At 32.7% G+C, this 27,277-nt stretch overlaps 2 protein-coding genes across 5 annotated transcripts in view; one reads left to right on the top strand and one right to left on the bottom strand.

Annotated features, from left to right (window-relative positions):
- The window catches only part of LOC127716407 (translation initiation factor eIF-2B subunit epsilon-like), a 46,657-nt gene extending 33,565 nt beyond the window's left edge, over window positions 1–13,092 (bottom strand). For both annotated transcript variants that reach the window (XM_052222600.1, XM_052222601.1), the window contains exon 1: window positions 12,962–13,092. In XM_052222600.1, coding sequence (XP_052078560.1) covers window positions 12,962–13,081 — 120 coding nt within the window. In that variant the 5' untranslated portion in view covers window positions 13,082–13,092. The remainder of the gene's footprint in view (window positions 1–12,961) is intronic.
- LOC127716409 (UDP-glucose 6-dehydrogenase-like) overlaps window positions 13,067–27,277 on the top strand; it is a 36,516-nt gene continuing 22,305 nt past the window's right edge. The window contains exons 1-3 of one of the 3 annotated variants that reach the window (XM_052222609.1): window positions 13,067–13,197; window positions 22,279–22,447; window positions 25,521–25,658. In XM_052222609.1, the coding sequence (XP_052078569.1) occupies window positions 22,289–22,447; window positions 25,521–25,658 (297 nt within the window). In that variant the 5' untranslated portion in view covers window positions 13,067–13,197; window positions 22,279–22,288. Of the gene's footprint in view, window positions 13,198–20,859; window positions 20,954–22,100; window positions 22,448–25,520; window positions 25,659–27,277 lie in introns of those variants that run through there. The other 2 variants (XM_052222607.1, XM_052222608.1) reach the window with 2 other exon arrangements.

The following is a 27,277-nucleotide window of genomic DNA, read 5'->3' as shown; positions in this document are numbered from 1 at the left end:
AACAATAAACCAGAAATCATCAAGTGGTCAGCACACATGTAAAGTCTTTAAAATAGACAGGTCTATGAACAATAAACCAGAAATCATCAAGTGGTCAGCAGACATGTAAAGTCTTTAAAAATAGACAGACATATGAACAATAAACCAGAAATCATCAAGTGGTCAGCAGACATGTAAAGTCTTTAAAATAGACAGGTATATGAACAATAAACCAGAAATCATCAAGTGGTCAGCAGACATGTAAAGTCTTTAAAAATAGACAGACATATGAACAATAAACCAGAAATCATCAAGTGGTCAGCAGACATGTAAAGTCTTTAAAATAGACAGGTATATGAACAATAAACCAGAAATCATCAAGTGGTCAGCACACATGTAAAGTCTTTAAAAATAGACAGACATATGAACAATAAACCACAAATCATCAAGTGGTCAGCACACATGTAAAGTCTTTAAAAATAGACAGACATATGAACAATAAATCAGAAATCATCAAGTGGTCAGCACACATGTAAAGTCTTTAAAAATAGACAGACATATGAACAATAAACCAGAAATCATCAAGTGGTCAGCAGACATGTAAAGTCTTTAAAAATAGACAGGTCTATGAACAATAAACCAGAAATCATCAAGTGGTCAGCACACATGTAAAGTCTTTAAAAATAGACAGGTATATGAACAATAAACCAGAAATCATCAAGTGGTCAGCAGACATGTAAAGTCTTTAAAATAGACAGGTATATGAACAATAAACCAGAAACCAGAAATCATCAAGTGGTCAGCACACATGTAAAGTCTTTAAAAATAGACAGGTACATGAACAATAAACCAGAAATCATCAAGTGGTCAGCAGACATGTAAAGTCTTTAAAAATAGACAGACATATGAACAATAAACCAGAAATCATCAAGTGGTCAGCACACATGTAAAGTCTTTAAAAATAGACAGGTCTATGAACAATAAATCAGAAATCATCAAGTGGTCAGCAGACATGTAAAGTCTTTAAAAATAGACAGACATATGAACAATAAACCAGAAATCATCAAGTGGTCAGCACACATGTAAAGTCTTTAAAATAGACAGACATATGAACAATAAATCAGAAATCATCAAGTGGTCAGCATTCATGTAAAGTCTTTAAAATAGACAGGTATATGAACAATAAACCAGAAACCAGAAATCATCAAGTGGTCAGCACACATGTAAAGTCTTTAAAAATAGACAGACATATGAACAATAAACCAGAAATCATCAAGTGGTCAGCAGACATGTAAAGTCTTTAAAAATAGACAGGTCTATGAACAATAAACCTGAAATCAGAAATCATCAAGTGGTCAGCAGACATGTAAAGTCTTTAAAATAGACAGGTCTATGAACAATAAACCAGAAATCATCAAGTGGTCAGCAGACATGTAAAGTCTTTAAAAATAGACAGACATATGAACAATAAACCAGAAATCATCAAGTGGTCAGCAGACATTTAAAGTCTTTAAAATAGACAGGTATATGAACAATAAACCAGAAATCATCAAGTGGTCAGCATTCATGTAAAGTCTTTAAAAATAGACAGACATATGAACAATAAACCAGAAATCATCAAGTGGTCAGCAGACATGTAAAGTCTTTAAAATAGACAGGTCTATGAACAATAAACCAGAAATCATCAAGTGGTCAGCAGACATGTAAAGTCTTTAAAAATAGACAGACATATGAACAATAAACCAGAAATCATCAAGTGGTCAGCAGACATGTAAAGTCTTTAAAATAGACAGGTATATGAACAATAAGACAGAAATCATCAAGTGGTCAGCATTCATGTAAAGTCTTTAAAAATAGACAGACATATAAACAATAAACCAGAAATCATCAAGTGGTCAGCAGACATGTAAAGTCTTTAAAATAGACAGGTATATGAACAATAAACCAGAAATCAGAAATCATCAAGTGGTCAGCACACATGTAAAGTCTTTAAAAATAGACAGACATATGAACAATAAACCACAAATCATCAAGTGGTCAGCACACATGTAAAGTCTTTAAAAATAGACAGGTCTATGAACAATAAATCAGAAATCATCAAGTGGTCAGCAGACATGTAAAGTCTTTAAAAATAGACAGACATATGAACAATAAACCAGAAATCATCAAGTGGTCAGCAGACATGTAAAGTCTTTAAAATAGACAGGTCTATGAACAATAAACCAGAAATCAGAAATCATCAAGTGGTCAGCACACATGTAAAGTCTTTTAAAATAGACAGACATATGAACAATAAACCAGAAATCATCAAGTGGTCAGCACACATGTAAAGTCTTTAAAAATAGACAGGTCTATGAACAATAAACCAGAAATCATCAAGTGGTCAGCATTCATGTAAAGTCTTTAAAATAGACAGGTATATGAACAATAAACCAGAAACCAGAAATCATCAAGTGGTCAGCACACATGTAAAGTCTTTAAAATAGACAGGTCTATGAACAATAAACCAGAAATCATCAAGTGGTCAGCATTCATGTAAAGTCTTTAAAATAGACAGGTATATGAACAATAAACCAGAAACCAGAAATCATCAAGTGGTCAGCACACATGTAAAGTCTTTAAAAATAGACAGACATATGAACAATAAACCAGAAATCATCAAGTGGTCAGCACACATGTAAAGTCTTTAAAAATAGACAGGTCTATGAACAATAAACCAGAAATCATCAAGTGGTCAGCACACATGTAAAGTCTTTAAAAATAGACAGGTATATGAACAATAAACCAGAAATCATCAAGTGGTCAGCAGACATGTAAAGTCTTTAAAATAGACAGGTATATGAACAATAAACCAGAAACCAGAAATCATCAAGTGGTCAGCACACATGTAAAGTCTTTAAAAATAGACAGGTACATGAACAATAAACCAGAAATCATCAAGTGGTCAGCAGACATGTAAAGTCTTTAAAAATAGACAGACATATGAACAATAAACCAGAAATCATCAAGTGGTCAGCACACATGTAAAGTCTTTAAAAATAGACAGGTCTATGAACAATAAATCAGAAATCATCAAGTGGTCAGCAGACATGTAAAGTCTTTAAAAATAGACAGACATATGAACAATAAACCAGAAATCATCAAGTGGTCAGCACACATGTAAAGTCTTTAAAATAGACAGACATATGAACAATAAATCAGAAATCATCAAGTGGTCAGCATTCATGTAAAGTCTTTAAAATAGACAGGTATATGAACAATAAACCAGAAACCAGAAATCATCAAGTGGTCAGCACACATGTAAAGTCTTTAAAAATAGACAGACATATGAACAATAAACCAGAAATCATCAAGTGGTCAGCACACATGTAAAGTCTTTAAAAATAGACAGGTCTATGAACAATAAACCAGAAATCATCAAGTGGTCAGCATTCATGTAAAGTCTTTAAAATAGACAGGTATATGAACAATAAACCAGAAACCAGAAATCATCAAGTGGTCAGCACACATGTAAAGTCTTTAAAAATAGACAGACATATGAACAATAAACCAGAAATCATCAAGTGGTCAGCACACATGTAAAGTCTTTAAAATAGACAGGTATATGAACAATAAACCAGAAATCATCAAGTGGTCAGCATTCATGTAAAGTCTTTAAAATAGACAGGTATATGAACAATAAACCAGAAACCAGAAATCATCAAGTGGTCAGCACACATGTAAAGTCTTTAAAAATAGACAGACATATGAACAATAAACCAGAAATCATCAAGTGGTCAGCACACATGTAAAGTCTTTAAAAATAGACAGGTCTATGAACAATAAACCAGAAATCATCAAGTGGTCAGCACACATGTAAAGTCTTTAAAAATAGACAGGTATATGAACAATAAACCAGAAATCATCAAGTGGTCAGCAGACATGTAAAGTCTTTAAAATAGACAGGTATATGAACAATAAACCAGAAACCAGAAATCATCAAGTGGTCAGCACACATGTAAAGTCTTTAAAAATAGACAGGTACATGAACAATAAACCAGAAATCATCAAGTGGTCAGCAGACATGTAAAGTCTTTAAAAATAGACAGACATATGAACAATAAACCAGAAATCATCAAGTGGTCAGCACACATGTAAAGTCTTTAAAAATAGACAGGTCTATGAACAATAAATCAGAAATCATCAAGTGGTCAGCAGACATGTAAAGTCTTTAAAAATAGACAGACATATGAACAATAAACCAGAAATCATCAAGTGGTCAGCACACATGTAAAGTCTTTAAAATAGACAGACATATGAACAATAAATCAGAAATCATCAAGTGGTCAGCATTCATGTAAAGTCTTTAAAATAGACAGGTATATGAACAATAAACCAGAAACCAGAAATCATCAAGTGGTCAGCACACATGTAAAGTCTTTAAAAATAGACAGACATATGAACAATAAACCAGAAATCATCAAGTGGTCAGCACACATGTAAAGTCTTTAAAAATAGACAGGTCTATGAACAATAAACCAGAAATCATCAAGTGGTCAGCATTCATGTAAAGTCTTTAAAATAGACAGGTATATGAACAATAAACCAGAAACCAGAAATCATCAAGTGGTCAGCACACATGTAAAGTCTTTAAAAATAGACAGACATATGAACAATAAACCAGAAATCATCAAGTGGTCAGCACACATGTAAAGTCTTTAAAAATAGACAGGTCTATGAACAATAAACCAGAAATCATCAAGTGGTCAGCACACATGTAAAGTCTTTAAAAATAGACAGGTATATGAACAATAAACCAGAAATCATCAAGTGGTCAGCAGACATGTAAAGTCTTTAAAATAGACAGGTATATGAACAATAAACCAGAAACCAGAAATCATCAAGTGGTCAGCACACATGTAAAGTCTTTAAAAATAGACAGGTACATGAACAATAAACCAGAAATCATCAAGTGGTCAGCAGACATGTAAAGTCTTTAAAAATAGACAGACATATGAACAATAAACCAGAAATCATCAAGTGGTCAGCACACATGTAAAGTCTTTAAAAATAGACAGGTCTATGAACAATAAATCAGAAATCATCAAGTGGTCAGCAGACATGTAAAGTCTTTAAAAATAGACAGACATATGAACAATAAACCAGAAATCATCAAGTGGTCAGCACACATGTAAAGTCTTTAAAATAGACAGACATATGAACAATAAATCAGAAATCATCAAGTGGTCAGCATTCATGTAAAGTCTTTAAAATAGACAGGTATATGAACAATAAACCAGAAACCAGAAATCATCAAGTGGTCAGCACACATGTAAAGTCTTTAAAAATAGACAGACATATGAACAATAAACCAGAAATCATCAAGTGGTCAGCAGACATGTAAAGTCTTTAAAAATAGACAGGTCTATGAACAATAAACCTGAAATCAGAAATCATCAAGTGGTCAGCAGACATGTAAAGTCTTTAAAATAGACAGGTCTATGAACAATAAACCAGAAATCATCAAGTGGTCAGCAGACATGTAAAGTCTTTAAAAATAGACAGACATATGAACAATAAACCAGAAATCATCAAGTGGTCAGCAGACATTTAAAGTCTTTAAAATAGACAGGTATATGAACAATAAACCAGAAATCATCAAGTGGTCAGCATTCATGTAAAGTCTTTAAAAATAGACAGACATATGAACAATAAACCAGAAATCATCAAGTGGTCAGCAGACATGTAAAGTCTTTAAAATAGACAGGTCTATGAACAATAAACCAGAAATCATCAAGTGGTCAGCAGACATGTAAAGTCTTTAAAAATAGACAGACATATGAACAATAAACCAGAAATCATCAAGTGGTCAGCAGACATGTAAAGTCTTTAAAATAGACAGGTATATGAACAATAAGACAGAAATCATCAAGTGGTCAGCATTCATGTAAAGTCTTTAAAAATAGACAGACATATAAACAATAAACCAGAAATCATCAAGTGGTCAGCAGACATGTAAAGTCTTTAAAATAGACAGGTATATGAACAATAAACCAGAAATCAGAAATCATCAAGTGGTCAGCACACATGTAAAGTCTTTAAAAATAGACAGACATATGAACAATAAACCACAAATCATCAAGTGGTCAGCACACATGTAAAGTCTTTAAAAATAGACAGGTCTATGAACAATAAATCAGAAATCATCAAGTGGTCAGCACATATGTAAAGTCTTTAAAAATAGACAGGTCTATGAACAATAAATCAGAAATCATCAAGTGGTCAGCAGACATGTAAAGTCTTTAAAAATAGACAGACATATGAACAATAAACCAGAAATCATCAAGTGGTCAGCAGACATGTAAAGTCTTTAAAATAGACAGGTATATGAACAATAAATCAGAAATCATCAAGTGGTCAGCATTCATGTAAAGTCTTTAAAATAAACAGGTTTATGAACAATAAACCAGAAATCATCAAGTGGTCAGCAGACATATAAAGTCTTTAAAATAGACAGGTATATGAACAATAAATCAGAAATCATCAAGTGGTCAGCACACATGTAAAGTCTTTAAAATAGACAGGTCTATGAACAATAAACCAGAAATCATAAAGTGGTCAGCATTCATGTAAAGTCTTTAAAATAGACAGGTATATGAACAATAAACCAGAAACCAGAAATCATCAAGTGGTCAGCACACATGTAAAGTCTTTAAAAATAGACAAGACATATGAACAATAAACCAGAAATCATCAAGTTGTCAGCAGACATGTAAAGTCTTTAAAAATAGACAGGTCTATGAACAATAAACCTGAAATCAGAAATCATCAAGTGGTCAGCAGACATGTTAAGTCTTTAAAAATAGACCGGTATATGAACAATAAACCAGAAATCAGAAATCATCAAGTGGTCAGCAGACATGTAAAGCCTTTAAAAATATACAGGTATATGAACAATAAACCAGAAATCATCAAGTGGTCAGCACACATGTAAAGTCTTTAAAAATAGACAGGTATATGAACAATAAACCAGAAATCATCAAGTGGTCAGCACACATGTAAAATCTTTAAAAATAGACAGGTATATGAACAATAAACCAGAAATCATCAAGTGGTCAGCAGACATGTAAAGTCTTTAAAAATAGACAGACATATGAACAATAAACCAGAAATCATCAAGTGGTCAGCATTCATGTAAAGTCTTTAAAATAGACAGGTATATGAACAATAAACCAGAAACCAGAAATCATCAAGTGGTCAGCACACATGTAAAGTCTTTAAAAATAGACAGACATATGAACAATAAACCAGAAATCATCAAGTGGTCAGCAGACATGTAAAGTCTTTAAAAATAGACAGACATATGAACAATAAACCAGAAATCATCAAGTGGTCATCAGACATGTAAAGTCTTTAAAAATAGACAGACATATGAACAATAAACCAGAAATCATCAAGTGGTCAGCACACATGTAAAGTCTTTAAAAATAGACAGGTCTATGAACAATAAACCAGAAATCATCAAGTGGTCAGCATTCATGTAAAGTCTTTAAAATAGACAGGTATATGAACAATAAACCAGAAACCAGAAATCATCAAGTGGTCAGCACACATGTAAAGTCTTTAAAAATAGACAGACATATGAACAATAAACCAGAAATCATCAAGTGGTCAGCACACATGTAAAGTCTTTAAAAATAGACAGGTCTATGAACAATAAACCAGAAATCATCAAGTGGTCAGCACACATGTAAAGTCTTTAAAAATAGACAGGTATATGAACAATAAACCAGAAATCATCAAGTGGTCAGCAGACATGTAAAGTCTTTAAAATAGACAGGTATATGAACAATAAACCAGAAACCAGAAATCATCAAGTGGTCAGCACACATGTAAAGTCTTTAAAAATAGACAGGTACATGAACAATAAACCAGAAATCATCAAGTGGTCAGCAGACATGTAAAGTCTTTAAAAATAGACAGACATATGAACAATAAACCAGAAATCATCAAGTGGTCAGCACACATGTAAAGTCTTTAAAAATAGACAGGTCTATGAACAATAAATCAGAAATCATCAAGTGGTCAGCAGACATGTAAAGTCTTTAAAAATAGACAGACATATGAACAATAAACCAGAAATCATCAAGTGGTCAGCACACATGTAAAGTCTTTAAAATAGACAGACATATGAACAATAAATCAGAAATCATCAAGTGGTCAGCATTCATGTAAAGTCTTTAAAATAGACAGGTATATGAACAATAAACCAGAAACCAGAAATCATCAAGTGGTCAGCACACATGTAAAGTCTTTAAAAATAGACAGACATATGAACAATAAACCAGAAATCATCAAGTGGTCAGCAGACATGTAAAGTCTTTAAAAATAGACAGGTCTATGAACAATAAACCTGAAATCAGAAATCATCAAGTGGTCAGCAGACATGTAAAGTCTTTAAAAATAGACCGGTATATGAACAATAAACCAGAAATCAGAAATCATCAAGTGGTCAGCAGACATGTAAAGTCTTTAAAAATAGACCGGTATATGAACAGTAAACCAGAAATCAGAAATCATCAAGTGGTCAGCACACATGTAAAGCCTTTAAAAATAGACAGGTATATGAACAATAAACCAGAAATCATCAAGTGGTCAGCAGACATGTAAAGTCTTTAAAAATAGACAGGTATATGAACAATAAACCAGAAATCATCAAGTGGTCAGCAGACATGTAAAGTCTTTAAAAATAGACAGGTATATGAACAATAAACCAGAAATCATCAAGTGGTCAGCAGACATGTAAAGTCTTTAAAAATAGACAGGTCTATATAGGAACACCTATACACCACATGATTCAAGTGTTTACAGTAGTTCATCAAACAGGCTGATAATTTCCTTTGATTGAGTATTATAAACTGTCCAAAGTCTATAAAAGTCGTGAATAAAATAAATTTAAACAATTTAAAACAAATGTGGAAATACAGAATAACAAACATTAGCTATACATTAGATATAATTTTTTGGGATTTCAAACATAATTAATTAAAGTGGAAACAGCACTAATAAGTGTCGCTTCCAGTACTTCATAGAGGCAAGACAAAAAAATTACAAAGTAATTGTAAACCAGAAATCAGAAATCATCATACCAACACATTGTTTTAGGAAAATTTAAAGAAAAGCAAAATCCTTATAATATGAACACATATAGTATATGTATTTTCATCCTAAAATTCTTGCTTGAGAACCTTAGGAGGAATTATCTGGACAAACCATGTACTCTAATTATATATACATGTATATATAACTAAACAATAAATAATTCAAAAATATTAAAGAATCAAACTTGGTCTTCAATAATGCTATTTGAATCCATTCTAATATCATCATGATCATATTGCAAATTATTAGTTATTATTTTGATATATAATATAATCATGATAATTGTAACAAAGTAATTATTTGTTTACCCTTTGACACAGTATTATATATACATTCCTTTTTGGTTTTTAAGTAGTTTTCTGTGTTTTAATTAACTTTTTAATACTGGTTGATGAAATCAGAGCAGTGTGTACTTTATACAATTTTGACACCCATACTCATCTATTGAATATGCAATGTACGACTTGATAGAATAAGATAAGAACAGCAAATGTACAAGGTTGTTAATTTCTGTGTCATTTGGTTTCTTGTGAAGAGTTTGTCTTATTGGCAATCTTCATGATCTTATTCTTTTTTATATGGTGTAGCCTAAACTGTCAATAAATATATGCAGTTTTGAGAAAACAAAATAATTACAGAAATAGTGTTTCCTGCAGCTTTTAAAAAGGGTAGGGTAATTTTTTTCTCAGCACTCTTAGTGCGATTGGCCACATTTTAAGGGCATCCTTTGTGTGGAGGACTACACTTTCAGGCACCTTTTAGGGCACCCTTTACATAGATATAAAAGCACTGTTATGGATAGGGATTAAATTTTAATATACCATTGTTTCATACTTACTTAAAAATAAAGATATGTATTCAGATATATTAGGTTATTAATTGAATACATTTGTACCTTTTTGGAATAAAATTATCACTTATAGACTCAGCAAATGGAATCTTGATAGTGCAACTGCCTCATTTTAAAATCAAAACTCCAGTTATAAATTTTAATACTGATCCTTAACAGTCAGAGATATAACTCTATAGGGTTATTACAGAAAATAACTTGTGTGTGTTATCATGGTTATTACAGATACTTTCATGAGTCGTCTACTATTTATTCCTTAAATTTTCTACATCTGTAATAACATATGTTTGTTATTTGTAAAATAAATCAAAAATATTTTGATTTATAGTGGGCTCTAGGGAACTCTTGAGACTTTGCGCAGAAACTAAATGCATAGCCTTGATAACTATTTTTTTAATTAAATTAATACATTTTTGATTAACCATGGTAAATCAATGAGATGAGGCTTTTAAGGGATAAACTTAGCTGTAATAACAAGGCTTAGTTATTAAGGGAATGCAACTTATTATATGAGACACTTGGGAACTACTGGGAAGCTTGCGCAGAACCTCATTACATGCTCTGGTCATTATTTCCTTACAATAAATTAAAATATATTGTAATTAAGCATGATGTATGTCTGAGCAAATGCTTTGGAGTGATATAGAGAAGCTGTGATAACACCCTTTAGTTATTACAGGCATATTTTTTCTGTAATAACATAGGCAGTCAGGGGTACTACTTGTACAAGTAATCTTTATTCACTTGAAGAAGTAAATAAAATATACTTATATAAGTTAATTATAATGTTTGAATAATCTCCGCTTAATTTTCTCAAAAATTTACTTGTATAAGTAATTTTTTTAAAAAATCCCACAAAAATTCTCAAGTTTTGAGATGTAAAAACATGCCTTTAACAATTTTTCTCAGGTTAGCTCATAATTTTTGATTAGAGTTCAATGTTTCATCTCATTAATTCAACAAAGAAACTGATTGCGCAAGGCCTTCAAAAATTACCCCTTGGGGGCTTGTAAATGAGCAGTGTTCTGAAGATAACAGACAAATGAGATTTTCATTGTCCATGAAATTACACTTAAATGATTAGTAAAGACATCTGTAAAGGACAGACAATTAAAAAATTCTATTAGAGCAAAGAAGTCCTAAGAATTCAAGAAAAGAAGATAGGATGACTTTTTTACTTGTATAAGTAAAAAAATCTGAATGTCTAAGGGACATAACTAAGCCAAAAAATTATTTACCTATACAAGTAAATAAAATACACTTGTATAAGAATCCTACAAATTTACTTGTACAAGTATATTAATATTTACTTCTTCAAGTAAATGAAAATTACTTGTACAAGTAGTACCCCTGACTGATAGGTGTACTATGCAAAATTGGCAAACTATGAACTGTTATATCTTTCTATAGTTTAGTATACTTAAAGACAATAGTAATATCAATAGAACTTGCATACATTTTAACTAAACTAATGATGTATATTGTCCCTTTGAAACATGTAACATACATATGCTATCACAGTTCTTTGATTTTTAGTCCACAATAACAAATGTATGTTATTTTTCTGTAATAACCCTAAAGAGTTATATCCCTGACTGCTTAAGGCTGATTGTCTATAAGGATTTGTTGTAAAAGTGTCAAGAATTGCATCATCCAACCAAGAGTATACATTTGGGTTGTTGTCTCTTTGACACATTCCCCATTTCCATTCTCATTTTTATGTACATGTATGCATTGCTTTTTAGCTGCATAAAAGACACATGAAAGAATTAGTGACAAATACCTTTTGGGTCTGACATGATTATCATGATTACACCAAATCAAAGCTACAATTACCTTGCCTCATATAACTGTACAAAACTTTCATGTTGACTTTTGGGCTGTTCTGTGTTTTTTTTGTTTTAATTGAAATGGTGTTGATTTTTCATACTAACATGACTAATCAAACTAAAACAGCTATTCTCTTTAAAGACTTAACTTTTTTATTTTATTTAGTTAACAGTAATTAGAAAGCCATCTTAAATTCTCACCCAATTCGACATTTTGACCAACCGAATAGTTGAAGTATGTGAAGTCAGACAGGTCATACATTTTGTACTTAAAATGAAAATATAAACAAACAGATGATTGTTTACTATAACTAAAACAATCGCCTGGTTCCCTTTTAAATTGTCTAAATTTTAAATTCGTAGAGGTACAAAGTTGATGTTGTCCTTATAAGTTTCAATCATGAACCGTATTTGTACTCGGTACTTCATACATTTATAAATGTTCAAACATAATTTCTAAATTCAATAAAATGTCGGCCATTAAAATTTTGATTTCCTCCAACATTTGCCCAAAGGGAAAAATAACTCATAATGGTCTTACTTTAATAGGATGAATCACAGAGCTGATCTTAAATTACTGTAGGGTGTTATAAAATACGACTGAAAAGAGGGACTGCGCCAATTTTTTCCAACAAAAAGGGCAGGGCGTCAAGAAAAAACTGCAGAGCACCATGACTGCAAAACCTCCTTGAGAAAAAACACTAAGAAAGATATACACGGTAGTTTTTAATTGTAATAAGCAAAACGAGCAAATCACAGATCTGATACTAGTATTCTGGGTACACCTAGCTACATAATAAATATCTCATATATTATCATGGATTTTATATTACGCTGAATTAAATTCTCATCAGGATACTTCTTAAAATGAGGGAACTAAACATGGTGCAGTTTTGACCTGAAGACAAAGATAATATATAAAGGTGATTTTTTACAAAAACAAGTCTGATGACTGATGTGCACACAGGGGTTTGTTACAATTTGCCGGGTTTACTATCCATACGAACCCGGAAAAAACCACGTGGTTTTTCGGGGTTCGTATGGATAGTAAACCCGGCAAATTGTAACAAACCCCTGTGATGTGCATGTGCAAAAAAAAAAAAGTGTTGCATCATGCTGTCATTGAGTTAAATGACAGTTGCAATACACGTTTGATTATTACTCTGGGTTTCTTTTCTGTAATTGGTGCAAAGCGAACATTGAAGGTATCTGCAATGACAACAGCTTGTAGAATATCTTCTTGTTTTATGTCCGCTCCACGTTGTTTGCCTTTTCCTGACATTTTGCAATGTTTTGATATTTATTGAACTTCCGGCACTTCCGGTTTGTGGAATCGCCAACTCGACAACGTAGTTTACGACTTTTTTACCTGTTTAGCACTCTTAGAAGTCGTTTTGGGTAAGATATATTAAATACGACTTTATAAATTTGTCAAACCATTTTATGTTCGCCAGGAATCCTGGCTCACTGTTCGTCCCTATCGAAGCGAAGCAGAGGTGCCCAGGGCTCTTTTCACAAAAAAGCTTACGAGAAAAAAATAATAGAAAGTGATATCACTCACCTGAAAATTTTCAAATCTCCAGTTGTGACTTGACAACTCTGTCACCTGTATGTTAGTCATATAACGAACGATTACTGGCTAACTTTTACAAAATGTATATACACGGGGTCGCCCCGCTATACACCTTATCGCTATTTGTCCGCCATTACTGGACATCACACAAGTTCCAGTAAAATTTTGACGTCATAATAGAAAATATCTGACACCACAATGGAAAAGTGATTGTTGTATGACGTCAAAAGTTCGAGCGGGACTGATTCTCGGGTCAAGCGGGATTAGCGATAAGGTGTATTCCGACACCCCATCGGTCCGACTCCCCATTAGTCCGACACCCCATTTGTATGACACCCTATTTGTCCGACAGCCCAATAGTCCAACACCATATTAGTCGGACAACCCATTAGTCCAACACCCCAATAGTCCGACACATGACGTAATAGAAAATCTATATACTTCATTGAATCGATAGACATGTTTTTTTTGCTCACCTGGGCCGAAGGGCCAAGTGAGCTTTTCTCATCACTTGGCGTCCGTCGTCGTCGTCGTTAACTTTTTACATTTTGAACTTCTTCTAGAGAACCATTGAATGGAATGAAATAAGTCAATTGCTGTAAATTCAGAAATAATTGCGTGCATTTATTATTGCGATTTTTAAAAAATGGACAAAAATGCGAGATTAATTATTGCGATTTAAGGAAAATCAGCATACAGATGTATGTATCAGATATCAAAACGCGAGTTATTATTATTGCGATACTCACCCGGTCGCAATATTCCTATTAATACATTGTAATAAAAACCTCGCAATAATTTCTGAATTTACAGTAGTGTTACATTTTGTAAGTAAGAAATATTTGACCTGAATTAAAAAGTTGCAAATATTGACTCCTACAAGTCGATAAGTTACCAAAATTGGTCAACTTCAAGACCAGGAAAATAATCTTATGTTAAGTAAAAATGTTCAGTTAGGTAATTAAATATAGATAGCTCAGGTTCTTGTGAACTCTCAGACAGGTTAATGATGTCATAGGTGGTGCACTTTGGCCACCAATTAGAATTAAGTGTTTTCATAAACATAAATAGACCTAAAAAAGTCTGTCATTTTCTGACTTAAAAAAGTCTGAAAATGAAAACACATTTTTATAATAAGTTCATCTTTTGAATTCTGCAAGTCAATAACAAAAAACGACTTGTTTATGTCTGAGCTCTGACTGATGACTGGGAGTGTACTCTGAAAGCAGTGATAAATAGGCTTTTTATTGGATATATTCATTAAAAATCAAACTCTTAAAAAACAAAATAATACCTTATTGGTGTTCTTCCAGCTAAACAAATAATCGATCAATGGTCAACATTTTAATCGGTTGAATAGCATAAGCAAACATGATTTGTGAAAATAATTCTGTTCGAAAAGCCAAAGAAAAAGGACAAGGTAGCTAGAGAAACCCTAAACAGATAGTCATGTACATATCTTCTATTCAGACATGGAAAACGATATTGTTTTACACTAAATTTTTCTTGTTCTTTTTTATGTTTCAGAACCTTTTATCTTTTGGTGTAGAATTATTTTTTTTGGCATATGGGTATATATATCACCATAACAAATATGTGACTTGTGATTATTACTTATGCATAGCCTGCAACTTTTACATTGTGTAAAATCATAAATGTTTTGGAAAGTAAGGCTGTCCGTGCTATTCTGTAAAATTATTAATATTGTTTATAGCAAGAAAGGCATTTACTGGCTTTGTGCATGTCGAATTAACATTCAAAGGAATTAGCATTGATGAATTAATTCCAAAATAATCATTAACCTTTGCTTGATATCATTTGATTTTCCACAAAGTTTTTTCTAACCTCATAGGTGACTGGGGTATAGAAATAAGTTCATCTCTTGGTCTTCTTCCGACCGACAGTAAAACCCTTGCCAAAGTGGGGCGTCTGTTTTTCTGTGCAGGATGTTTGAGTTCGCAGTCACGTCCGGTCAGAATGAGGACATAAAATCGGATGCCTTGTGAAAAGAGGGTCTGTTTGCACTTTAAAAACCCTTATACAAACTTTTTGAAGGGTCTATATGTGACCTGTGGAAAGACTAATTCTTTCCCTATCCAGTATACCCTCATTTTCCAGTAGCATTCCAAATTTCCTTGCCCATCATTACGGGCGATCCCTATTACAGGACTTGCCTATTATATTTGTTGCTAATTAGTTCTCATCCTAAACATGCATGAAATATTCGCCACTGAAAGTAAAGCAAACAATCAATCGATATTAGTTCTTTCTTTAACTTCATACTTATAAGGAGTAAGACATGTTCCTGTTATATATGCAGCTATTTAAATATAACATAGTGGTTGGTATTATTCATAGTAAAGAAACATACTGATTTTATACAAAACTCCAATAACCTTATAATCTCATCGTTTGTCATGTCGAAGAAAATAATGATATCATTTATATGATAACTCTATTGTATTGTTATTTTACCCTATAACTATTACTATTTACTAAAACATATTTTGTAAACTCATATAGTCAGTAGATTCCTTAAGGGTAACACGCCAAACACAGAAGGGTATTGCATAGAACCAGTTTACTAACTGTTTGAAAAAGAGCAAAATTACGACAGAACACGTTAAGACAAATGTTCTGTCCTAATTTTCCTTTCCTTTTTTTTTCAATATTGGTGCCCATTTGACAAACTAAATAGGTGTTCTTCTTCTAATAAAGGTGTTACTGTTAAATTGTGCTAGCTCCTTTTTCTAAAAAATCAATTAAATTAGAACTATAAATTTAGTTAACACTTATTACTTATTATGACTTGAGTTATACTAGAAAAATATGCACGTCTTATTCACTTGAGCCATATTCACACATATTATCGTGTAAGCAATAAAAAAAGCTTGATTGGTTCCTTTATTTTCTTACTGCATCCCCTTTAACCTGTATATGAGAAAAGTGTATCCTGAGATATCTAATTAATACGACAACACTTTACAAAGTAGTTTGTGCTTTTAATTACGCTGGTGATGAAGTTCTTCTACTTTAGCACTAATATACCAACCTATTTTCATAACTTTCATCACCTGTTCCCACGAAGGATAAGATCCTTCTGACCTCTTAATATTGAACTTACCTTTTATTTTGGCTTTGTTAATAAATGTAAAAATAAATACTTTTTTAGAAATATTCCCTTGTCCGACTAATGAGGCGTCGGACTATTGGGGTGTCGGACCAATGGGGTGTCGGACTATTGGGGTGTCGGACCATTGGGGTGTCGGACTATATGGGTGTTGGACTAATGGGGTGTCAGAATATCAGGGCTGCCCCTACACAGAGAAAAGAATAATAGTAAGTGATATCACTCACCTGAAAATTTTCCAATCTCTGTCACCTGTATCATGTGTATGTTAGTCATATAACTAACGATCACTGGCTAACTTTTTCAAAATATATATACTCTGTCAGTCTCTGTGTATACATTTTTACATTTGTACCATAGAAGGTATTGTTATTAATTATACCAAAAGGACAAAGAAGAATCACAGATAATGAGCTTTTGTGAACAGAGTCTGACAAAATCTGACAGTCCTATAATCTGATAATCCACTATTTAGTCCGAAAGTCCTATAATCCCACAATCCTATCATGCCTATACTGCTATAGTCCGACAGTTCTATAAACTGACAGCCTGTTGGTGAGATAATCCAATAGCCGGATAGACCCACTTGCAGTCACTTGTCTCTAAAAAATATACCTATAGACGGGTAAAGTTTGTATACATTCAGAGGTATATTTGTGAAAAGACTTTAGTGCCTGTGGTTTGATGTTTCCGTTATAAATTTTTTCTGCACTACCAGGTGACTTACTCTTTGGTAGGGCATCCTGGTACTCGGTCAAGTAAGAGCAATGTAATTCACGACAAAATAATCGGATGACAGTAAACATTCTCCCCAAATTGTACCGATTGAAAGCTTTATTTTACTTTTTATACGCCCGTTTACGGGACGTATTATGGTATACCGTTGTCCGTCCGTCTGTCCGTCCGTCCGTCTGTCCGTCGTCAACATGTCGGACATTAACTCAAAAATGCTTTAACCAATTTGCATAAAACTTTGGTGAATTGTTTATATCTATTGACGTGAGCTCCCTTTCGTTTTTTATAAAATTTAGATTTTACGTTTCTGAGTTATGGGGTTTTATTCATTAAAAAAAGGGGGATTTTCCAGTTTTCGGACAATAAGTCAAGAATGCTTTCACCAACTTGCAAGAAATTGTGGTGAATTGTTTATATCTATTGACATGGGCTCCCTCTCGATTTTTATAAATTTTAGATTTTACGTTTCCGATTACAGGGTTTTATTCATAAAAAAAGGGGGGATTTTCCAGTTTTCGGACAAAAACTCAAAAATGCTTTCAGCAATTCTTATGAAACTTTGGTGAATTGTTTGTATGTATTGATGTAAGCTCCCTTTAGAATTTTATAAATTTTACATTTTACATTTCTGAGTTATGGGGTTTTATTCATTAAAAAAAGGGGTGATTTTTCAGTTTTCGGACAATAACTTAAAAATGCTGTCACCAATTCTCATTAAACTTTGGTGAATTGTTTATATCTATTGACGTAAGCTCCCTTTTAATTTTCATAAATTTCTAATATGACATTGAGAATTATTTGAACTTTATTTGTTTATAGTCTGACAACAGATTTACTAAGTATTGCACAACAGCAAGAAATCTTTAATTGACTATAAATTCAATTCATATAACCAATTTCAAGTTCTTTGACTACATTTATTCAGAAACCTACCGTATAATATGTCAAATATTTAATTACAATCCAAATTCAGACCTGAATCAAGCTTGAATATTGTGTCCATTTTTGCCCCAACTGTTCAGGGTTGGACCTCTGCGGGCGTATCTAGCTGCGCTCAGCGAAGCAGTTTATTAAGGTTGCTCTTAATTTAAATGAGGGTCAACATTAGTTATCTCCTCCCCGGGGGACAAGGATTTTAGGGTATGAAGAAAACTTAAAACAAATAAAGACAAGTCTTTAAGAAAAACTAATCTTAAGGAATGTTCTAGAACGTTAGTCTTTTGGACACGACAAAACCAAATGCATAACGTCATATCACAATTTTTCCAACGAAAAGTCTCTAGAATCACTGTGACCAGTTAATGTCTATATAATTCATCGTGCACTGGAATACCAATGTATTAACAACAAAAGTCTGATCTTCTTTGTTGATGTCATTTAAAGTGGGCACATATACCTTCAGGTGCTCTAATAACTGGATATATGTTCAGGAAAGGTATCAGTTATAAATGATGACTGATACCTGAAATGTATATAAACACAGTACATTAGTAAATTATTAGTTGTACTTGACAGAGTACAAGGATGTCCTACCACAGAGTAGGTAACCTGTCGAAAAATTGTAAATCCCAGAGTCAAAATTCGGAAATGTGAAAATAGTCTATTGCACCATTCTATCAATGTGTCGGGCCATATGCAGACTTAACTTTGTGATAAGAGAGGGCTTTAGAAAATTTTAACCTTCCCATGTATTAATCGTAGATTTACTAGGTGTTTGACACCAATTTATTTGGAAGAAAGATAGCTCGATTGCCCTGTAAAACATAAAACTTCTACGGTAGTATAAAAATAAGGGGTATAATTGCCAACGAGACAACTTAGCATATAACATCATGTTCACATGCTTAAAATAAATGAATGGTACAAAACCACAAAAAGATGGCAAAATGCCATTTTAGAGGGTAAGATTAGGTGTGTTTTACATGCTTTACACGCATCAACAAGAGTTTTGCCCTCCACCCATTCAGAGATTTATAAGTGGTCTAGATCTTGTTTATGTGAATCTTGAATATTCAGTATACTCTTGTATAGATCTCTGATGTATATTATACAGTGAAATACATTATTACATTTGGGATTTTCTTATCGGACCGGGTACAATGTGGTATATATATATATATATATATATCAGGTATATTCGATGTTGTCAGTATTGGTCAATATACAACCAGCCTCGAAAACAAACCAGGGCATTGCAGGGTGAATACAAAGATGCCAGCTCGTAACCCTTTTTTTATATCTGACAAATCAGTCAGTATACATGTAGTCATAGGGTGAAGGTAAAAGAAACTATCTGAAAAAGAATAAGCGGAAACATCTTGCTGATTTTGTGTTTGTTATTTTCGCAACAAAGCATCCATTATACATGCATGTTATATCACACAAACTTAACTGCAATTGTGAAACTTCATTTACTACACGCCTTATATGGCAACATTCAATCCAGAGCACAAAATTTTAAACCATCCTTTCATCAAGGGTATGATTTCAATTTGTTATAAAATCGTTAAATCTGGTCTCAAATGTAATTTTGATGCTATAAAGATTGTATGAAATTTAAAAAGGGGGGTGTATTTTCCCTGTTTCTCAGATCTGAAGTACCTGTTTTGGTACTTCCCATGTTCTGGGAATCAGTACTCTCTTAGATGCAATTAAAGGTATGTTGATTTTTCCAGTACATACAAGACACCATAAGGTGTTGCTTTGACATGCAATGACTGTCACTTTATTTTAACTTAAGACAAAAGAGCTTGAAATTTAGGAATTTAACATAGAGTGCAATGGTGCGATGAATTAGTGGTGTTCCTCTGTACCCTTTAAATAGCAAATGATTGAATTTGCCATTGCTTAAGCTGGGGTGGTGCTTCACCTCAGTTGACAATGTTTTCCTCGGGGTAACAATCTGCTCTATTACCCTCTCAGCTATGTGTTATTTATATAATGTCTAAGTTCTTCTGTGTTCCATTATATCTACAGCAGTTTATCAGAATAAATATAAAAATAAGAAGATGTGGTATGATTGCCAATGAGACAACTCTCCACAAGCATGACAAGAGACCAAATGTCATAGAAATTAACAATCACCGTACGGCCTTCAAAAGTATATTTATATAAAAAAAACTATGAGTGAGACTGAATGTCTAACAAATTAGAGTTTTTAGCCATTTATCTTCTGGAAAAGTTGCTGGGTTTTATGAATACGTAGCCTTTTAAGTAAAAAAAAATTTCTTTCAAATTTATCATAAATATATGATTGGAAAAATAAGCCTCATTTGATTTTGAGGCATAAGTATATTTCATGTGGGATCTATTCCTTTTTGTAGCGTTGTGTCCAACTTGTCAAACATGTGAAAATAGAAACTTAGAAGAAGTGCATCAGGTGTAATTCATTTGCATGTATACATGTTCAAAATTATAGTTATGACATATTTTAAACTTTATTCTCTGTTTTCCCTTTTATATTTGCCACGTTGACAAGTATCATGGGAAAAATTCTTTAACAGAATTATATAAGTAGGTTTTCATGACGAAACACTTAAGTCATCATTTAAATCTAAGATCATTCATTCATGACTGCCATGTGAAATTTATTATAAATACGTCAATTTTTACAAATATGAAAAACAATATTTGTTGTTTATTTTAAAGATTTACTGTTTGCATGATAAGAGTATTACATTTTGTGTTTGGATTTACTGAACAATAATGAAGCTTTGGTAAATATTTTATTTTTTAACATTAAGTAAATGTAGGTAAAGAAGAGAATTAGAGATTATGACAGAAAATTCGTACAATGAAATTCTGCATTTACTGATGTAGAACATATGAAGATATAAATCAGTATGTTATTTATAGGCCATATGAAAAAAAAAATGACTTGCAATTGTTATGACAGTAGTTACTTATGAGGTTATTATAATGAAATTATAATAAATAATTTTGATAGGCCATATGAAAAAATTAGTTTCTCGTTACAACAAGTGAAAATGCAGTAATAATTTTAAGTGGCATACAATGATAAGTTATTGATGCTGGTGAAGTTTGTATTGCTTAATCAGAGGCAGTTTTTTTTTTTGGGGGGGGGGGGATGCTGGAGCTTAATAGATGATAAATGCATACTTTTAAATAGTATCACTCCAAATGGTGGCTTTTTTATATTCAAAAAGTTCTAATATATATACCTGTGAACATTATGAAGTCTGGGTACTCCTCTTGAAAGGTACAAATCCTACATTAATTATGGAGAAATTATTGCTTGAAAGGTTTTTAATTTATCATGCTTACGGTTACAGACATTTTTAATCAGGGCACAATAAATGTATTTTGTTTGGTATTTAGATGGTGACTGATGGTCCCATGAATCCAACCTTGATAGGACATGTTCATTTAATTGTTACACGTATATATTTGTACATGAGTTGAAGATCTAGGTCCTGATGATTACACAATGTAATAAAGTGAATAAATCCTTATTTTGACCATTGACATCAGATACTTAAGTAAAATCATCAACATGATCACTGTAAACCCTCTTACTTCTGTCATAAAATAGGATTTCCTTATTTAATTATTTGGTTTTAGAATTAAAAGGATTTATCGTGTGTTACATTTTCTATTGAAAGATTTGATTGGTAAATGATCATAGAATGAATTTAAACATAAAAATTTAAATGATTTTTATTTCTTAGATGTACGTGTATATATACATGTATTAACACATGTTACATTTACATTAGGAGAATGCAAAACCTTTGAGAAGCAACATGTGTTCAAAACAGATTTTGTAAAACAATTATTTTTTTAACATTTAAAACATAATTGGATGTAGGATAGCAAGATATTGGCTGTGTTTTTCTTCTTCAGTTTAATTAGGAGTCATTTGCTTTTATTTGATATTAGAAGGAGTTCAACTGTATAATTAATATAGTTAGCCAATATAAATTTGGAGGATTTTCAGTGTGTTTTTGTAAACTTACAACACCAATTCACCTGATTCTGAAAGTATAGAGAATTTAACAATGGAGAAATTATTTTATTGTAGCAAACTTGACATGACAATCGGAAAGATTTGTTGTATAGGAGCAGGTTATGTTGGGGGACCGACATGTGCAATCATTGCACACAATTGTCCAAGTATCCAAGTTACAGTGGTGGATCTGAGTGAAGAGAGAATAGCACAGTGGAATTCAGACAGTTTACCTATATTTGAGGTTTGATCATTTTCTGAAAATTCGTCTTTATTGTTTTGGTTCGTATTAAGAAAAAAATCATGTTAACTTTGTTTTCTTAAATTTTCCTTTAATCTTGGTGATCTTTCTGTGTGATAGTTTTCCATCTGAAGCTACTCAACTAAGAACCTGAAGAAGTATAATAACAATGAATAAGAAGATGTGGTATGATTGCCAATGAGACAACTCTCCACAAGAGACCAAATGACACAGAAATTAACAACTATAGGTCACCGTATGGCCTTCAACAATGAGCAAAGCCCATACCACATAGTCAGCTATAAAAGGCCCCGAAAAGACATATGTATAACAATTTAAAACGAGAAAACTAACGGCCTAATTTATGTACAAAATAATGAACGAAAAACAAAAATGTAACACAGCAACAAACGACAACCACTGAATAACAGGCTCCTGACTTGGGACAGGCACATACAGAATATGGCGGGGTTAAACTAGTAAGATGGCGCCAAAGAAGGTTTTTTTTTCCTCGTAGAGTAGAGTGAGGACATGATATCATAAGCAATCATCATTGACTTCATGTTGCGAAGGAAAATAGATATAAACAACTTGAGGAAGGTTTTAAAACCATAGATTATCTATTGACACATTACTTATTAAAAACATTACTAACTAGAATTTTTGGGTTGCTATCTCATTGACATATACCCCTAACCCATATCTTCTTTTATTCATAGAAAGATTAAATATTTGATAACCATCAGAACTATGACTCTTTTCTCAAAAAATCTTACAATTAAAATTGATTGTAAGTTATTCTTAAATGTGTATAACTTACAAGTATTTTTACTCTTAAGTTTTTTTTGTGAAAAGAGGTGCAAATGTTTGTTAAAAATTATAACAAATGAAAGCTTTTTGTTTTTGATAATTGTTATATTTGTTTTGTCAAGATTGATTGGCTGTAAAAATGACAAGAAATCTACATATAAATAATACAGATTCTGTGGAATTTTGATATATTAATTTATATTAGTGCTTTACATTCATGTAGCATAGAGTGTGAATTATAGAAATTGGTAAAGTTATGAAAAATTGTTTCATGCCTTTGAAAATAATCAATGAAACTTAAGGGTAATTATAATATATTTGTCAATTGAATTGTTTCATATTTTTCATGTTGGGGCCTTTTACAGCCGACTATACGGTATGGGTTTTTTTCTTATTGATGAAGGCTGTATGGTTGCCTATAATTGCTTACATCCACTTCATTTGAACTTTGGTGGATAGTTGCCATATTGGCAATCATACCACATATCCTTATTTTTATATTGAAGCAGATAGTTGTTTAACTGAAAAAAAAAACAACATGACTTATGTCCGTGAACTATTGCTCTCATAGGAAAAAAAATGAAAAAAATGATATTGTATCGATCAGCTTGGTGGACATTTCATTTTCATTTGAAAACTTTATCATTCTGGTAGAAAACTAGATTGGGTTGATAATAGAGTCATTTTTATAAAAGAAATAAAAGAATTTGTTTGAAGAGCTTTATATTCCTGCTAAAATCAGAGCCACATGAATCTTGCTGTAAGGTCTAAGTTAAGGGACCACATAAGTCTTACTGTAAGGTCTAAGTTAAGGGACCACATAAGTCTTACTGTAAGGTCTAAGTTAAGGGACCACATAAGTCTTACTGTAAGGTCTAAGTTAGGGGACCACAAAAGCCATGCTGTGAGGTTTAAGTTAAGGGACCACATAAGTCTTACTGTAAGGTCTAAGTTAAGGGACCACATAAGTCTTACTGTAAGGTCTAAGTTAAGGGACCACATAAGTCTTACTGTAAGGTCTAAGTTAAGGGACCACATAAGTCTTACTGTAAGGTCTAAGTTAGGGGACCACAAAAGCCATGCTGTGAGGTTTAAGTTAAGGGACCACATAAGTCATGCTGTGAGGTCTAAGTTAAGGGACCACATAAGTCTTACTGTAAGGTCTAAGTTAAGGGACCACATAAGTCTTACTGTAAGGTCTAAGTTAAGGGACCACATAAGTCTTACTGTAAGGTCTAAGTTAAGGGACCACATAAGTCTTACTGTAAGGTCTAATTAAGGGACCACATAAGTCATGCTGTGAGGTCTAAGTTAAGGGACCACATAAGTCTTACTGTAAGGTCTAAGTTAAGGGATCACATAAGTCTTGCTGTAAGGTCTAAGTTAAGGGACCACATAAGTCTAACTGTAAGGTCTAAGTTAGAGGACCACATAAGTCTTACTGTAAGGTCTAAGTTAAGGGATCACATAAGTCTTACTGTAAGGTCTAACTTAAGGGACCACATAAGTCTTACTGTAAGGTCTAACTTAAGGGACCACATAAGTCTTACTGTAAGGTCTAAGTTAAGGGACCACATAAGTCTTACTGTAAGGTCTAAGTAAGGATCTACATTAGTCTTGTATAAGGTCAAAGTTACGGTGCCACATTAATCTTTATGACTGGTCAAATCTTTTTGTGCTTAAATAAGTCTTGCAGTATAGTCAGAGTTAAATAAATATGAATTAGAAGACTGTTTAGTAGGCTGCTAGTTCTAAAGGAAAACACAGAGAATAGCACTAAATGTAATGAGTCTTGTTAAACTTGTTATTAGCATGTGTATCCATCACATACACATTTACCCCAGCAATGTAATATGTCTTTGTTAAATTTGTTATTATCATGTACAGCCATCACATACACATTTACCCCAGCAATGTAATATGTCTTTGTTAAATTTGTTATTATCATGTGTATCCATCACATACACATTTACCCACATAAATGTTGCTCAGTAAATGTAGCAGATGATATGAAACATAAAGCTGTTGTAGTTCTGAAGTAATTATGTAATCAGCAGTCACAATATCTCATACAAAACAATCAGTACAAACTGTATAGGATCAAAGAATAAGACAAAGTGATAATGTCTTTATTTACAAATAATAGATAAAGCAATTTCTTTGGGATGATATAGTATGTTAATTATATTGATGTACATTTGTATATGTTTTCAGCCTGGATTGGGATGATATAGTATGTTAATTATATTGATGTATTTGTTTTCAGCCTGGATTGGATGATATAGTGAAAGGAAGTCGTGGCAAAAACTTATTCTTCAGTACTGATGTGAAAAAAGAAATAGTGGAGGCTGACCTTATATTTATTTGTGTTAATACACCCACTAAAAATTATGGTGTAGGGAAAGTAAGTCATTTATCTGTGTCCACACTCCAACTAAAAATAACTTAAACTAATGGTGTCAACACACCCACTTAAACTAATGGTGTAAACATACCCACTAAAATTTATCATGTCAACACACTAAAACTTATGATGTCAACACACTCATTAAAACATATGGTGTCAACACATGGTTTCAACACACCCACTAAAACGTATGGTGTCAACACAACCACTAAAATGTAGGGTGTCAACACCCACTAAAAGGTATGGTGTCAACACACCCACTATAATGTATAGTGTCAACACACCCACTAAAATGTATGGTGTCAACACACCCACTATAATGTATAGTGTCAACACACCTACTAAAACTTTTGGTGTCAACACACCCACTAAAATGTATGGTGTCTACACACTCATTAAAACATATGGTGTCAACACGCCCACTAAAACACACGGTTTCAACACACCCACTAAAACATATGGTGTCAACACACCCACTAAAACACATGGTTTCAACACACCCACTAAAACGTATGGTGTCAACACACCCACTAAAATGTAGGGTGTCAACACCCACTAAAAGGTATGGTGTCAACACACCCACTAAAACGTATGGTGTCAACACACTCACTAAAATGTAGGGTGTCAACACCCACTAAAAGGTATGGTGTCAACACACCCACTATAATGTATGGTGTCTACACACTCATTAAAACATATGGTGTCAACACACCCACTAAAACACATGGTTTCAACACACCCACTAAAACATATGGTGTCAACACACCCACTGAAACACATGGTTTCAACACACCCACTAAAACGTATTATTATTATTATTACAATTTTTCTATAGCGCTAAATCTAAAACAATATTACTCAAAGCGCTTTACATCACATGTTAAACGAAATATACACACAGACAGTGATAAAAATATAAAACATGAACACACAAAATAAATATTTAAGTGTTAAAACTTTTCTAGATAAAAGGATTAATAATGTGGAAATTTTTACAAAAAAGTGGAATATATATATCAATGAATCAAAATAAAATTATACTGAATAAAGTTGGTAAAATAAATAGCCAAAAAAGTCTAAAATAAGATTGCTATTAAAAATTATCAAATATAAGTTAAAAATTTGAAAACGTATTCAAAAGATGAAAAAGGAATATTACCATGTAAAAATATATGTATGGTGTCAACACACCCACTAAAATGTAGGGTGTCAACACACCCACTAAAATGTAGGGTGTCAACACCCACTAAAAGGTATGGTGTCAACACACCCACTAAAACGTATGGTGTCAACACACCCACTAAAATGTAGGGTGTCAACACCCACTAAAAGGTATGGTGTCAACACACCCACTAAAACGTATGGTGTCAACACACCCACTAAAATGTAGGGTGTCAACACCCACTAAAAGGTATGGTGTCAACACACCCACTAAAACACATGGTTTCAACACCCACTAAAATGTATGGTGTCAACACACCCACTAAAATGTAGGGTGTCAACACCCACTAAAAGGTATGGTGTCAACACACCCACTATGATGTATATTGTCAACACACCCACTAAAATGTATGGTGTCAACACACCCACTATAATGTATAGTATCAACACACCTA

Source organism: Mytilus californianus, unplaced genomic scaffold (assembly GCF_021869535.1).
Source record: "Mytilus californianus isolate M0D057914Y unplaced genomic scaffold, xbMytCali1.0.p SCAF_9, whole genome shotgun sequence".
Classification (NCBI taxonomy): Eukaryota; Metazoa; Mollusca; class Bivalvia; order Mytilida; family Mytilidae; genus Mytilus; species Mytilus californianus.
The sequence above is the reverse complement of the archived record's forward strand: the minus strand, read 5'-3'. Positions and strand labels throughout refer to the sequence as shown.